The sequence below is a fragment of the Seriola dumerili genome, unplaced genomic scaffold (assembly GCF_002260705.1).
Source record: "Seriola dumerili isolate Sdu_G_001 unplaced genomic scaffold, Sdu_1.0 BDQW01000025.1, whole genome shotgun sequence".
Taxonomy (NCBI): domain Eukaryota; kingdom Metazoa; phylum Chordata; class Actinopteri; order Carangiformes; family Carangidae; genus Seriola; species Seriola dumerili.
The window spans coordinates 18,305,372-18,321,097 of NW_019174280.1; the positions used below are offsets into that span (position 1 = coordinate 18,305,372).

The following is a 15,726-nucleotide window of genomic DNA, read 5'->3' on the forward strand; positions in this document are numbered from 1 at the left end:
ATCTCTTGAAAGAAAACTATGGCAACAATTTTTATGATTCTGTTTGAATGTGATAATAATAATGTGAATAACAAAAGGTACTCTAAAAGTGGCAAGAAGGCATGTAATAATAAGGACTGACCAATATTAGATTTAGCCTCTTTGCCCATTTGGTTCTGTGTCTCTTGGTTTCCACATGTGAATGCTTCATCTATTTGAAGGCTCTAATCTTCAAAGATCTCTATAACAGCAAAGCCTGGCATGTGCAGAACCAGAGAGCACAGATGACTCAAGATGTTACATAACTCCTGGAGTGATTAAAGTGATGATTCTAACAATTCAGCGCCTGCAGCTGTTTTTTCTCATGAACAATAGAGCACAGGTGTCTCTGAGGCTATATTTTGATCCCACCCTACACACCCAACTAATAATATAATGCTGTGACTAAACCACATTCCAGACTTATTTTCACCAAGTTTTTATTGTTCAAGAAAATGTTATTTTATTCTTATTTGAGCCTCAAATACTGTATGTTCAGGTGGCGTCCTACAGCTGCTGAAGTGGATGGTGGGTAAATGCTGCAGTATTCAGTGGGGGGTCTTCCATCTTAACGTGACACTTCAACACCTCAATACACAGCAGCATGAAGCATAAAGGTGTTGAATGACAGACCAAACGAGGAGGGAGGCCAGATCAAATGCAGCCTTCCAGGTTTGAAGTTTGAGGTTTGAGGCCAGTTGTGGCAGCGGGTTCTACAAATGGAGTCTCTCCACTTCCTTGGGTGGATTACAGGAGCTAAATAAATCCGTTGTAACTCCAGGGTGAAGGGCCTTTGTTCCATTCCATTTGCATTAGTCACCACACTTCAAGGGAGATGTATATATCATTTTACTGCAAAAAGGTGCTTTTTGCAGACCCATTAAAGGTGCTAGAGGTAATTGGGTGGGTCTTTTTTCAGCTTTGGTCTGTCATTATTTGAGTAGTGTGTGTGGTAAATAAGCACAAGCATAAGTAGTGAGCTGTGACCAGAAGGTTGCCAGTTTGAAGTCCTGGTCTTGCTGAGAAAATCTAAGGGTGGGCAAAAAGACACACTGTGGGTTCCATAAATATTCACCATCAAGGTGTCTTACAGAAACTCATGATAGACCAGAGTAACCATTTGTAGATCAGTGTATCAGTATGAGACAGCTGCAGTATGTGCGAAATGCGTCATCTCCTTGAGGCCTAAGTACTTTGGGGTTTTGAATTGTTGGCTGTACAACAAGCTATTTGACTTTGTCACCTTAGGCTATGGGAAAAGTTTGGATTGAAATTTTATACACAGAATGATGAATTACTGGGAAGAAAGAAGTCAGCAACAATAGTGATATCTCCATAACATTTCAGTTAACTTGCCTGTGTAATTATGCCTAAAAATAAGATATCTGAATTAAAGGTCACCTTGTTACTTTTATTGTATTTTATTTAGAGAAGCAAAGAGGAAGCTTCATGAAAGATGAAGATTCCTCCACTGGTGGAGATTCTCAGTGTGGCAACGCTCACATCCTGACATGCAGCCTAAAAAGGGTCTGAGAATAAACATGTGGGTGTTTGTAGACAGCTGGCAGAGATGTGTGAGAGCTGCAGCTGGTATTAGGATGTCTAGCCTTCAGTGTTGCCACATTTCAATAATCCATAATAAACCATGCCAGGCTGTCATCTTGAATAAGAATGACTTAATAAGTGACTTCATAGATTAAAAAAGGCAAAAAAAATTCATAGTGTAGCACCATAAATGTCTGTTTGCTTCTCTCCACTTGATTTCTACAAAATAACAGTGAGTCATCCAATACACAGTTCATTAAAAGTTCTTAGTGAACCTGTCTAAACACATTATGTCTCAAAGGTCTTTCCTCAGTAAAAAGCCATGGCACACAAGACATTGTGTTTTTCTATTCTTTTGTAGAATTAACTGATGAAGAGTTTTTGCATGAGCCACCGTTCCTAAATAGACAAAGTATATCATAGAAACCTGAAGTGTATGTCAGAAGATACCACACATTTTTTGCATAATGATTAGAGGTTTTCACAGGTCCACTTGGTCCTAGTATCTTGACTGTCCTTCTTATATTGAGTTTACTTGGGTTGGGCAGAGGCCCGTTGTATTGCTGTAGGTATCAGGTTTGTGTGACAATGTGTATAATACCTGAATGGACTTGATATCAGGTCTGATCACACACAATAATAATTTCCGGACATCTATTTTGATGTAAGAGTGTGAACTGTGAAGGACAGAAAAACACGATCTGTATTTGTTCTCTTTTGGACCCTGCTGCTCATTTATTAGCGGCACATCAGGCTGTCGGCAGCTTTGGTGTTCCCTCTCTGTTTTGGGTCTGTTCCGTTTGACCGCATTTTTGATTGGGGCCTTGAGTTTGTTTGGATCAGATCTGACTGTCCTTAGGTGTCTTTTCAGTTTGGGTTTCTTCTTTTTTGGGGGAAATTTTATTTACTGTTTGAACATCAGAATTTCCACAGGTCTTTTTTGGATTGTTTTTCCAAACTTTTGGACAGGGGAAGACATCTACCAGTGATCTGTAGGACATCCAGTGCAGAAACATCACCACAGTGACTACTTTAATGCCAAAGATAGAGACAGACACAACAATGCAGTCAATACTTATGAGATAGATTTCTCCAAAATATAAGGTGTGCAGTGAATTGAGTACATTGTGTCCACCAGTGGATTATTTTAATGTCTGTCTTCCGAAGCCATTGAGCCAATGTCAAGGTTTGTGTTGTCCTAATATTTGCAGTCTGAGTTGTCTAACCTTTGTCCAGAGGTCAGTGCAGATCACAGAGAGGTCAGGCAGATCAAACTGAGGAACAGACGTTTGTGTAACATTCCTCATGTGGCCTTCATCACAGAGACGATGTGTGCCTGTCTGCAGAGAAAAAGGACTGAAAGTATAACTCAGTTTGTGCCTTGGGGGAACTGGGCAATCATTTTGTGTTGGGCATTGCGGCTACAGTAGACCAAATTAATTCCATTTGTTTTGTGATGTCTTCTGGTTGGAAGACCTACAGTCTTTGTATTTCCACATCATCTAAAGAAGGTACAGACTTAATCAACCTTGGATTTAAACTTGGATTAATTGGTAAAATCTCTGGTAAAAGCTTCAATCTGACAAATAAAAGCATATGCAGGCGTGAGAATTTTAACAACTATTTATTGTCATGAAGTATGTAACAAAATAATCGCTATGAATAAAACCAGCATTTTTGCTTTGTACAACTACGAAAATGTTTACAGACAAGCAAAACTAATTGTACAAAAATAATGGTAACATTGATACACAATAACAAAAAAAAAAGGTAAAAACGATAAAGAACAGAACATCCTCACGTCAGTGTGCAAACCGTTTATACAGATGGACCTGTGCCATTTTGTAAGGCAGCAAATCCTGATAAATTATTTAAATAGCATTTATCTACACACACACGCACACATACAAATCAAACCTCTCACAAACAGCTAAGACAAAAGAGAACAATAATTTATCTGCTAAGAACAGCAATGGACATACATGATAAAGCAAAATTATTTATAAAAAAGAAACCTCCCATTTTACCATCATTTTCACTGGGGTAGATCATGGGATCAGGAGCTCGGTTTTGTTTTTACTGTAGATGTGAAATGTCATACTATTTACAGCTCATGCTACAGTAGCACTAAGATGTCCATCATTTCAAAGGAATATGGTTGTGTTTTTGTTTGATCAAATTATAGTACAGCAATGAGGTAATATTTGTACATCAAAGATTTTGTTTGTTTTTCATCTCTCTCTGCGAAAAGGCACACAAGTCACATACACTTCATGCTAAATAGCCCTATCTGAAGAATACCTAATTCACTTTGTATAGTGGGAGATGAGACACTGACAAAAGCATGCATCCTGTGTCTAACTGTACCTGGTTTTAAGTCAGTTATCATTGCGATACTGGATGGAGTTTTTACTTTTTCAAAGTATTCAAATTTCCTTTGCTCCCTACATTGTAGGCAAGAGTCAATAAATTACATGTATTTACACAATTTCAATTTGAAATCCTCAAAAGTGGAGGGAGATAAATCTCTTCAGTAACCAGGGTCTTGCTGTAAGATGAGGGCTTTGAGATCACTGGCTCTAGCAAATTGTTTGTAAAATATAATCCTCATATTTTTTTTTACTGGTTTGATCATCATTTCCATCTCACCCTGTGAGTTTATTCAACCAGACAAAATCAACAAAGCCCGTGAAATTTGTATGTTCAAATGATAGCTAGCCTAAATTTAATTTTGTATTTCTCTTCTCTTTTTCTCTCCAGAGCGTCTTAGGCAGATGGGTAAAAGCACTTTCTTGTTTCATTCATGACCGGTCTCGCACATATAGTACATGCATGAAAACAAACATCCACAACATTATCTTCTCCTTATTTCTAACTCCCTCCACTACCAAAAGTTTTCTTACGTTGCAAGTCCTTAACAACAAAGATTCCTAAAAAATATTATTGCTGTTTTCATCCTTTGAGTCCTCAAAAGTTGTATCATTCAGAATCTACATCCTGGCAGATCTGGTAAAGCAAAGGGAATATTTCATCAGTTTTTTCTTTGGGATGTCCATCCAGAAGGTAAGGTAGAAAGGCACACAGGTTGGAGAAGTGAGATAGAAAGACAGAGAGAGATGTAAAGGCTTGCAAGTGCATAGTTGTCTATGGGGAGCCGCTCCCGCACAGAGATGAATGAGGTCTTTCAGAGAGCGAGAAAGCAGGCAGAGCTGGGATAGAAAGGTGTTGGTGTCCTACTGGCGAAGCTTGAGGGCTTGTTTTCTTTTTTTTCCCCCAGCTCTCCCTGCTCTTGTGGATGCTAAGGGTGGAGGAGAAGGGGCTCTCTGATCCTCAACTGGCAGTCAGCCGGTTGGTGCTCTGCCCGAACCAGCTTCAAGTTACCCTGAGGCTGACCACATGCCCTTCGCCCCGTCCGAGTGTGCGTGCCGCAGAAGAAAGAGTTGCGGAGATAAATCGGTCCCTGGACTTTGCATCAGAATACATAAGTTCATACTTTATACAAAAAAGGTGCATTCCTCAGAACTTCCTGTGCCACACATTTATACATCTAAAAGAAAGAAACATAATGTAGTTAGTTGGATATGGCCACACCAAATGCTTGCTGAGAAGCTGCTGTTACGATAACATTTTCTTTGATTTAACACAAATCCTTACCTCTGCATTCATACTTGAGGTCTGAGAAGTATACCATCTCTTGTGAGAAGACAAAAAGACCTAGCCTGCCACCTGCATATGTCTTGTCATAGATGCTGCCAGAATCAGCCATGATCTTTTTGCCCTCGTACATCACAACTCTGTGGAAATAAAGGAAGAACAAAAGTTGGGATTTCAGTGTCAAACCCATGTGAAGAATGAACTTCACTGTGGACTAATCAATGTAATGGGCCTACCTAATATGTCCTGTTCTCGGTCTGTGGATCAGATGCCATCTGTAGGCAGTGAAATCTTTCCATCCAACATTCTTGGGGTCATGCCAGAGAGTGCGGACCTAAAGCATGGGGAAATAAACAGCCATGGGTTTATCTTTTTACACATCCTTAATAGCATAAAAACCATCCAATGGGAGAGAGCCTCCAATAGTCTACCAAATATCTTACCTGTCCAGGGGTATTCCCGGTGTGCCAGAGGGCATTTCTGAGGTGCTCTCCTGGGCCAGTGGTGGAGTTAACCACTTTAATGGACAGGCCAGAGTAACCCTGGGCCTTGGTGGGTTTATTCGACCAGTAGGTCTGCGTAATTTGCTTCCACATCACCACATAGAACCTGGAACTGGATTGGTAGCCAAACACAAAGCCGGCATAATCATCATCCCTCTCTGTGTTGATGAAGAAAGTCCCACTGAAATCCACTGCATTGAACTCGTGGTACCCTGATGAAGGAGACATTTCAAGTTAGGGGACAGTGCTCAAAATTCTGTAAAAAAAAAAAAAAAAAAAAAAAAAAAAAAAAAGAAGATGTGCATCGTGTTGACAATCACACATCTCTTACTCACCGACAGCAATGCCAGGGTCACAGTTTACAGTCTGAACCAGCTCTTTGCCCTGATGGCGGACAACCCAGTTAGGATCAATCTGGGAGGTGCCTTTCGGGTCCAACGGAACCATCTGGAACTGGCGGAAGTCTGTCTCACTAATGCCAAAGTTCTCTGGGCACACGTCATAGATGTCAGGCACATTGTCTTGGTCAAAGTCATCTTTGCAAGCATCTCCACGGCCATCACCTGAAAAACATAATAACATAACATAATAAAACGCAAGGCCTGTAGACATGCAGTTGGCAGTGTTTCAGTGCACTGCTGCCTCAGAACTGTTTAGGACAACCTGTGTCCTTTAAGGTTGCAAAATGGCCCATTTTGCTCACCATCAGAGTCTTTTTGGTCAGGGTTGAAGGCCAGTCTGCAGTTGTCCTTTTCATCAGGGACACCATCGTTGTCGTCATCATGGTCGCAGGCGTCTCCCTTGCCGTCTTTGTCGTGGTCAGCCTGGTTGGCATTGGGGATGTATGGGCAGTTGTCCAGATTGTTCTGATGTCCATCCTCATCAATGTCCTGGTTGCTATCACACTTATCTCCAACACGGTCATCATCTGAATCCACCTGCAAAGGTTCAATGTTTCAGTCTTAGTGTTATGACTTCATGTATGGCTTAAGGGGACAGTGAATTATTCGCACGCTAACATGGGTGACTAGATTCCACTATGTTTATTTCCTTTCACCACAGTGTTTCCTGCTGCCCTTTTTCTTTCATCTCTCCTCTGCTGCTTTCATTAAGGACTTTCCTTAAGCTCCAATCACTCTTTGCCTCTGTAAAGCTGCCAAGCTCAATCTGTCAAAGATCTGTCAGCAGTTTTCATCTACTGACAATCAAACATCACTCTGCAGGACCCTGTTGCCCCTCCTACTCCAATTTGCTTGTTGAGCACCACCACTGTCTGCAGTGAAAGGCGAAGTCATACTAGCTCTACTTGGCAGGACCAGAGACACCTTGCGGCACTCAGAAAGAATAGGGACAAGGGGGTGAATGGAGGGAGAGGGAGGAGGGAATGGCTCATAGGATTTGGGTAACTGTGTAGGACGAAAACTTCTGCTGTTGAAGATCTTAGTAAGATTACAGCCTTGAAGGAGGGCATTTTTTTGCTTTTTTTTTTACTCTTTGCAACAGCAAAAAAAACATTGCTGTGCCCCTTCTGGACTTGTCTCCTTTGGCCTTTAATTTCAATGTGCAATTCTTTCTTTGAAAACCACATCAGTGTAGACTTTGACGCTCCCCTCCTTCCCCCATTCTTCTCTTGAGTCTTTTTGTTCAACACATTCCTATTTCTCTGTGTAGCATGGCACAGGTGGACTGAGCAGGTTTGTGGTGCACAGACAGGGCATGTACACAGCCCAGGGCTAGCCCATTCCTTAGTAATATCCAGCCTAGGGCCTCTTCCCTCACATTAGCCAGCTAATGTCAATGGGCCATTGAAAAGACCCCTAGCCCCCCACCACGCCTTATTGAACTGATGTGCCCTTGAGCTGCACACAGGATTTACTCCACCTTTACATGACGTGATAAAGCTTAGACAGCTACACAGGGCTGACACTGAGGCTCTCTCTCAATTGAAACTGAGATATATGCTGAGCTATAGAGAAAGGCAGGGAGATGAATGTGGATTACTGTTGGTGGGTTAGGTAGAAGGAAATGGTGAAGGCCGGTGTGTATGTGTGTGCGTCCACACACCTGATCAGGATTATGTTCCAGAGGGCAGTTATCGCACATGTCTCCCACTCCGTCCAGATCCGTGTCTCTCTGGTCCACATTGTACACATAGGGACAGTTGTCTTTTTCATTTAGTATACCTGCGAAATGAATCGTAACAGATAATATGAAAAGCCACTTCAGAAGTTCAAAATACATTTGCTGAAATAAGCATTACGATGTAGGACTGTTTCCGTGTTTTATTGAATTAATTCCAATCCTCACCATCACCATCGATGTCCACAGCACAGGCATCTCCCTCTCCATTGTTGTCTGTGTCTGTCTGGTCTGGGTTACTGTTGTAGGGGCAATTGTCACAGCGGTCACCTACGTCATCACGGTCATAATCATACTGCCTGGGGTTGTAGACGAATGGACAGTTGTCCTGTTTCAAAAACGAGAGACAGAGAGGAGGGAAAAGAGTTGTTATTTGCTGTGTCAGTGTGAGGGGATCTATTTACGGGGATGGAGTGATGCAGAATGAAAAGCTGCTTTATTTTCAGGCCCTTCCCTAAATCTAATGTCGGGATTAGCAAACACACAGTGCCGCTCGTTCAGAGCTGTACCTCAGTGTTGGAATTTGAGGTTTTGGCACAGGCAGGGGAGAAACATTTGCTTTCCTGCTGAGACACCCCTCCCCTTCCCCCTCTTCATCGGCCTTCTTATTACACAGCATGAATGATGAATGCAAAAATCACAGTCGGAGAACATACACAAACACTCCCTTGTGCACTGTTATGGCCACATATGGAGAGATTTCACCTACCCTATCATCAGGAATGCCATCGTTGTCGTCATCATTATCACAAGCATCTCCAATGCCGTCCTTATCGTAATCTTCCTGGCCAGAGTTGGGGAGGTTGGGGCAGTTGTCCTAAATACCAGACAATATGGTCAGGCACTCAGATATTATAACAAACATACAGGTAACTTGACTTGAGAAACAGGTATTTGTTAAGTGACTTTGCTTCTCTGAACTTTGCTCTTTTTTAAATCATCTTAGAGCATTGCTGCTTCACCATTACCTACCTTTTTGCAGTGGTAGGTGGCATTCTCCACACAAACCAGGTCAGCATTCGGCCATCCATCCAGGTCTGTGTCCTCTCCACAAATATGTCCGTTGCCAGCATAACCGGGCTTGCACTCACAGCGGTACATGGGATCAGCGAAGTGTCCAAGGTAGTTGCAGCGGGCGTTTTTGTTGCAGTCGTGGCTACCATCGAGGCAGGGATTACGGGGTGTGCACACCTGGAGGAGTGATGCATAGTTTGAATGATCAGTGATCACACTGGCTGTGCATAGTCCAAATTCATGGCATTCTGCTCTTAGGAAGGCAGACATTCATCACATTAAATGACCCGGGTTATGCCCTGGAGATGCAAGTGTAATTGTACCTTACACAACGATTCCTGTTGTCAGTATTTATTCATCTTACATCTCATTAACTTGTATGTCTTCCTGTCAGAGCTGATCAAGACTGTACTTGCCTGTTTCTTAGCAGCAGCCTGCTCCACACCTCTGCCAAAGGGCTGGGGTCCTGAGTAGCGAGGAGGGCAGGGCAGACAGTTGTAACCAGGTTCGGTGTTCTCACAGCGGTGCACACCATTAAACTCAAAGCAAGCATCTGGGACCTCTTTGCACTGTTTGTAAGATAAAAAGAACAACGTTGTAATCATTAAACTAGAGACTTGTCAGATGTTGCAACAGGCGTAAAACCATGTTCATATCTGACAAAATCATAGCACAAGGGTCAAGGCATTTTTACCTCATCAACATCTTTACACTTGATACCATTGCCAGTGTAGCCAGCTGGACACTTTCCACACTTCCATGAACCATCAGGGAAACTGGTGCACTTGGCTCCAGCAAAGGCAGGGGTTGGACAGGCACCCATCTGAAATTCAATTCCAGTTCCATTCCAGTTATGACCTGACTTATCTAAGATCTAAGTATACGAATATAACTGAATAATTGAACCTTGCAATGGACAAAGAAAAACAACTATAATCTAGTAAATGATTGCACAGTAAAAACTGCAGGATAAGATAATGGGTACATGGAACATGTAGAAGCTCTGTAAGTGATTAAAATGCCTCACCAATGGGGCAAGCTTTCTTGTTACACTTCTGGGTCTCTGTGGCTTCACCAACACACTCTTTGCCACCGTATTTTGGTGCGGGGTCATTGCACAGGCGTTTACGAGTCTGGTCACCACCTCCGCAGGTGAGAGAGCAGGTATCCCATGGTGACCATGGTCCCCAGTTGCCATTGACTGAGGGAGACAAGACAAAAACATGATTAATTCCTATCCTTGCTGTATATAACACATAAATGCAACCAGGCAGTGAATATCAGACAGTCGGACTTACTGGGGCACGGAGACATCTGACACTTCTCAGTTTGTCGGCCCTCTCCCTCGCAGTCCTTGCCTCCAAACTGGGGGGTGGGGGAGTTGCAGAGGCGGATATGGGTGATGACACCAGAACCACAGGTGACGGAACAGGAAGACCAGGGTGACCAATGGCTCCAGCCACCGTCTTGCTTGACTGAAAACCGCAAAGAAAGGTCAGCGGTCATTCATCAGGAAAACAAATCAGTGGACCACTTTGGCACTCGTTGACAGGCTATCAAAACTCTATACGTGGATCAGGCTGGCCGCTGAACAAGATCTACTTATTTGTTTGTGTCTGTGTGATGGATTAGAGTTTGTTGTGTTAACTCACAGCGTTTGTCACACTCCTGGAGGTAGCAGTCACGGGTCTGCACAGAGGTGCCCTCACAGTTGTTATTGATACGGTCGCAGGAGCGCCCACGCTGCTGGATGCCCCGCCCACATGACACGGAACAATGGGTCCATTCAGACCACGGCGACCAGCCGTCCTCTGCATAGTCGCTCGCTGAGCAGGAGGGAGAGGGAGAGAATATGAGAGAGAGGGGAAGAGGGAGACAATAAAGAGCTATTCCAATGAGGCAGCACCCCCTCACAAACACCCCCAAGCCTAAATGAGGAGGGAAAGCTCTTAAAGCGGAGGACTAATGGTAAGGATTTAGCTGGGCCTTAGACACAGAGAAGGCCTTCTGTTGAGACGGAGGACAGAGACTAACACACTGAGAGAAGCTGGGGAAGTAGAAAGGGCCACTGTCCTCAGGATACATAGGGATACCCCAATGACTTATGTTTTCCTAAAGAGGAAACAGATTTTGCAAACATGGCCCTGCATGTGTAATGGCTTCAACAAGTGGCTGAGGTCGAGATGAATTCAGCTCCCCCTGTTTATTTAGGTTTTAGGGAGTCACTGCAGCCAAGCCTGCATTGGTATGAAGAACATGTCACTTCTATTCATGTAGAGGATGGACTCCACTTAACAGCCAACCAATTTTCCATCCCGCTTTAACCAATTTAGCAAATTACAGCCATTTCAACTTGAAGATTCAAAGATGTTTTGGAGCACAAAGCGCCTATGTTACAAACACATAAGCACCCTTTCATTTACTCGGATGTTTTTGCAGTTAAATCATCTCTAAAGTTAACATGTTTTCACTTGAACAGAAACCTTAACATCTAGGGGAAATATTTGGCTTTTTTGTTGTATATGGCAAAATACAGAAACAGCTCTCTCAGTGAATGGGGCAGTGTTTGAATGGTCTGATTGTATATATATTCTATTTTATGGGGGGCATTTATTCAGATGCTTATAGTGCATGTTCACATAACTGTAATCACTGTGTACTTTTCTCTAGCTAGGCAGATTCTTAACAAAACGAGTTGGGCTTTAGCGAACAGAAATGCTTACGTGTTCCACAGCGGGGGCAGCACTCTCCATCAGGAACAGTAGCGTTAGCGCAGGGGATCAGGGGGCAGGAGATCTTGCGGCACACAGTAGCAGAGTTCTGCACAACACACATCAAATTTATGGTTGAACATTAGCACACATATATGGCTATCACCCAAATTTTTCAGCAATTTTCTTCCAAATTATGTCCAGGTGCTGGGTTAAATCCCCATTCCCCAGTGGAACTGAGAAACTACAGAACAGTGTTACTAACATGGAGTTGATTGTTGTCTTAACCTATTCAAATGTATTCATTTTTTATCCAAGTCTTAGTCCATGTCCGTGCAACCAACTCATTACATTCTCTGCTCAACATCTGAGCTTGCACAGACTTGCTATGCCAGAAAAAAAAAGCAGAGTTCTGGCTGAGAACAGAGACCCCTGCAGACAACCACCTGCCCACTGGGTCAGGGGAGGGTGGGAATGAGGCCAAAGTCCTAATAATGGAAGTCGGTTTCACTGTGGAGTCGGACTGGGCACTGAGCCCCAAACAAGTAAAGCCAGCCTGCCAGCGCAGCCTGTGTGGGTGCACTGTGAATGACTCAGGGATAACAACTGCCTCTAACTATGCCTGCTCATGTTCTCACTCCTGGATCTGATCACTGACAGGGATGAAAGGGGAAATGAGGACAAGGAGTGTATCAGTAGAAGAGGAAAACAGGAAATAAAGCCCATCAGTGAAATGCATGGATTTTCCCTTGCAAGTATTTTGTACCTGAACCCATCCCTCCTTTCCACTTATCAGAGGCAAGGTCTAGGTCTTAATTATGGGCAATGTGTCACTTAAAGTCTGGTCAAGTCCCTCTAGGCCACACTCGAGTTGAACTCCAGACAAGAGACCTCTCATTACCACAGTAAAGCCTGCTGGCCTTCTGCCAGGCCTTCACACTACTCATTAATGACCAGATCAGTGGAGTAGTGCTAAGTGTGTGTGCCTCAGTGCAGGTTGTCTTTATACATGAGTCAGAGCATAAGAGTGCATCCCCTCACACGTGTGTTCAACTACTTAAGGCACAATATACACAAGCTGATGGGAGCCCACTCACCTGGCAAGTGCACTCGGTGCAGTCATCGACGGTCCACTCGTCTTTGTTCTTGTGCACGATGCCGTTGTGGATGCAGACGCCACTGCGAATGCCAATGCGGGTCATAATCAGCTTGTTCTCGTCCGTCTGGGGGGATGCAAGAATATTGTGTATTGTTTATGAATTGTTACCTGGGCAAATACCACTCTACCTGGAGTCCATGTTAAAATATAAATGTAACATGTTACTCCTGCATGATGTTCAGAGTGAATATGTTAAAGTAAAACTCGGTTTGGAAACAGTTGTTAACTGATGACGTAATGACTCAAGGCTGCCTTGTTTTCCAAGCACTCAAAGTATCAAGCTTAAGCTCTTTAGATTAACAATAAATATGGTTTTTCAGTGAAAAACAAGTATGTTAACAGTAACACACACACACACACACACACACACACACGGTCTGGTGGGTTTCCTTCTCACCAGCTTGCGGAGATCATTGGATAACTCCTTGACCACCACACCGAGGCTCTTCAGCTCCTTAAACATGCTGACCAGGTCCTCGCAGGAGAAGCCACAGACCATCTGCAGGTCTTCACAGGGGAGGAAAGTCATTAGTTGTTAACACAGGCAAACATTTTCAGTCCCATTCTTTTCTGTTCTCGTCCTGTCAGTGTCTAGACTTAAGGACTAATCAGCAGATGTGGGCTGGTGTAACGAGGTATAATGGGACATCCACATGTCAGGCTCAGGCAGCAGTGTTTACCTTTAGTCTTATGTCCAGTGTACTCTGTTCTGATGGCTGAGGAGCCGTTGAGGTTCTCCAGGATCATGGTGTCAGACGTCATTGCTGAAAGAGAAATTGTTGCATAAATCAAATTGCATGTCTGCACACAAGTCTTTATGATTGATTTATTAATTAGAAAGGGTATTGTACTTAATGTTACACATCCCACGCAGCTATAAATTATCATGAAACGTTAAACATCAAGACCACAACACCCTGAGATATTCGTAAACTGGCATTCATCTGGTAAACAGCTCCCCATACCAGGGAGTGTTTTCTGCCAAAAATCAGCAGGCAAATTAAGTATCTACACATTTCTTTGATAAGGACTTGCTAAGACTTGGCAGCACGTGAAGCAGATGAGTGACGAGTAAACACTGATCTTGGTCGTAATTACTCACAGCTTTGGCATCCTTTGTTGCGGAGGATGGCATCCAGTGTGGTTCCGAACACAAACCGCACGTTTTGTAGGACCCCCTGCAAGCATCGATGTTCAATTTAAAGCAAGAACCCTGTGCAGCATTAAATAAAACATCTAATCATTGCAACATAGCGCCAGCATGAGATTACTCTTTCTATTCACTCCTGCCATTGAGCGCTTTTACGCACTAGGACATGTTTACGCATTTGCGTTTTGAACAAAACTCTCGGGTGACAACATTGGAAAGAGACGTGACTAGGTTGCTTCACTTAAATCGTGGCTAAATCTCAATTTAAATCTAAATCTCCAGTCCACAGTGACCGCCGTTCTCTCACCATGAACCTGTCTTTCACTGCTCCTTTGCCAATCCTGAGCCGCGCGCTGGCCGGCGTCTCCTGCGTCAGGATGCTCTGGATGGGCGCATCCAACTCCGCGGTGTTCACCTCCTCGCATCCCGCGTACAGCTGCGCCCGGTCCTCCTGCACGAACAAGGTGATATTCTTCCAGTGTCCCGTGGCCAGATCCACATCTTCGATGGAAACCACCTGCTGCTTGTTCTCGGTGGAGAAAAGTATGTCCAAGGTGTTCGCCTTGCCGTTGGAGACGATCTCAAACACGGGTCCGGAACCGTCCTGCTTCTCCACGGTCAGGAGGCTTCCCCTGGTCCGTTTGAACTGCTTGAAGTTGAGCAGCAGGAGGAATCCCCTCTCGGCATGTATGGAATCGATCAGGTCCCTAAAGGCGCTCTCGGGGACCGGGGGGATCAGGTCCGGATTGAGGATCTTGTAGGCGGGGCTGTACGGGTCGTCTCCTTTCACCAGGGTGACCCCATGGTTCTTCTTGGGGACTTGGATGAGCTCAAACAAGTCATACACGCTATTGTCGTCTCGGCTCTCTGTGGGTGAATAATAATAAGCAGTCAGCCTTTGTCTGGCAGTGCACTGGATGTCTGTTGTTTTCACTTTCAGTGCACTGCGATTTTTTTCAAAACCACCCCAGACTCTTGCATTTATTATAAGCCATAATTAATTTCCTGTCTGAAAAGAGAAGCAAAATTCTGAACAATTGTGCAAATTCAAGTTGAATCACTCAGTTCAGCCAAACTCACCTGCGACTCTGGCACTCTCACAGGTCCAAAGCATCAACAGCAAAAATATCCCTGTCAGCTTCATGGTGAATCACCAACCTGCTGCCTGCGACAAATGACGACAAAAACCCAACAATCGCACCATTAATAACATGTCAGACAGAATTAACGTGCAGCAGGTTGATTACGCTCAAAAAATAAAAAATAATTCAAGCTGGTGCAAATCAATCATTTACACCACTGCAGCTGCAGAAACAGTTGCATTCCTTAAAATATCTGCCACTCACCTGCTTGATGAATATAGCTGAACAAAAGTAATAAAATCCCGCAAAAATGTGTAGAAATCCAGCAATAATTCTCAAGAATGAATTAATGGCGAATTATTTAAATGAAAAAAAAAGTTCCTCAGTGAAAAGAAGAGAAATAATAAAATCTTGCGTGTTTTTTCTTCTTGATTGAAAACTTGTCCTCGGTGGCGTCGGCCGCTAAAAAACTCCCTTTTAAGCCGAGGGGGGACAAAGTGCTATTTAAATAGTTTGATGCCATTCCTAGGAAGTGGCCTCGTCCAATCACGGTGAGAGGAGAAAAAGGGACGAGCTTATCCTCTTAGCTCAGAGAGAGAGAGAGAGAGAGAGAGAGAGAGAGAGAGAGAAGGAAAAAAAAAACGCTTTCCACTGCGGTACGAGGGACCAACTTCAGTGTGTTGCACTCAGACTTTTAATGGACCAGTGTTTCCTCTCCCAGCTTCCACCCATCAGTCCTCCGAGGCATTTT

The 15,726-nt window shown here is 43.7% G+C and overlaps 1 protein-coding gene across 1 annotated transcript; it reads right to left on the bottom strand.

Moving 5' to 3' along the window:
• Positions 1–3,171: 3,171 nt before the first annotated feature.
• Positions 3,172–15,438, bottom strand: LOC111236186 (thrombospondin-1-like). Its single transcript, XM_022764850.1, is given in 24 exon segments — positions 3,172–5,110; positions 5,218–5,357; positions 5,454–5,551; positions 5,661–5,932; positions 6,056–6,283; positions 6,424–6,658; positions 7,785–7,903; positions 8,028–8,187; positions 8,569–8,676; positions 8,832–9,050; positions 9,290–9,442; positions 9,568–9,672; positions 9,674–9,696; positions 9,901–10,074; positions 10,172–10,348; positions 10,526–10,699; positions 11,597–11,693; positions 12,682–12,807; positions 13,141–13,250; positions 13,424–13,507; positions 13,846–13,921; positions 14,201–14,760; positions 14,974–15,058; positions 15,240–15,438. Coding segments are annotated over 23 exon segments (3,510 nt in total). The 5' UTR covers positions 15,038–15,058; positions 15,240–15,438; the 3' UTR covers positions 3,172–5,102.
• Between the last annotated feature and the right edge of the window lie 288 nt (positions 15,439–15,726).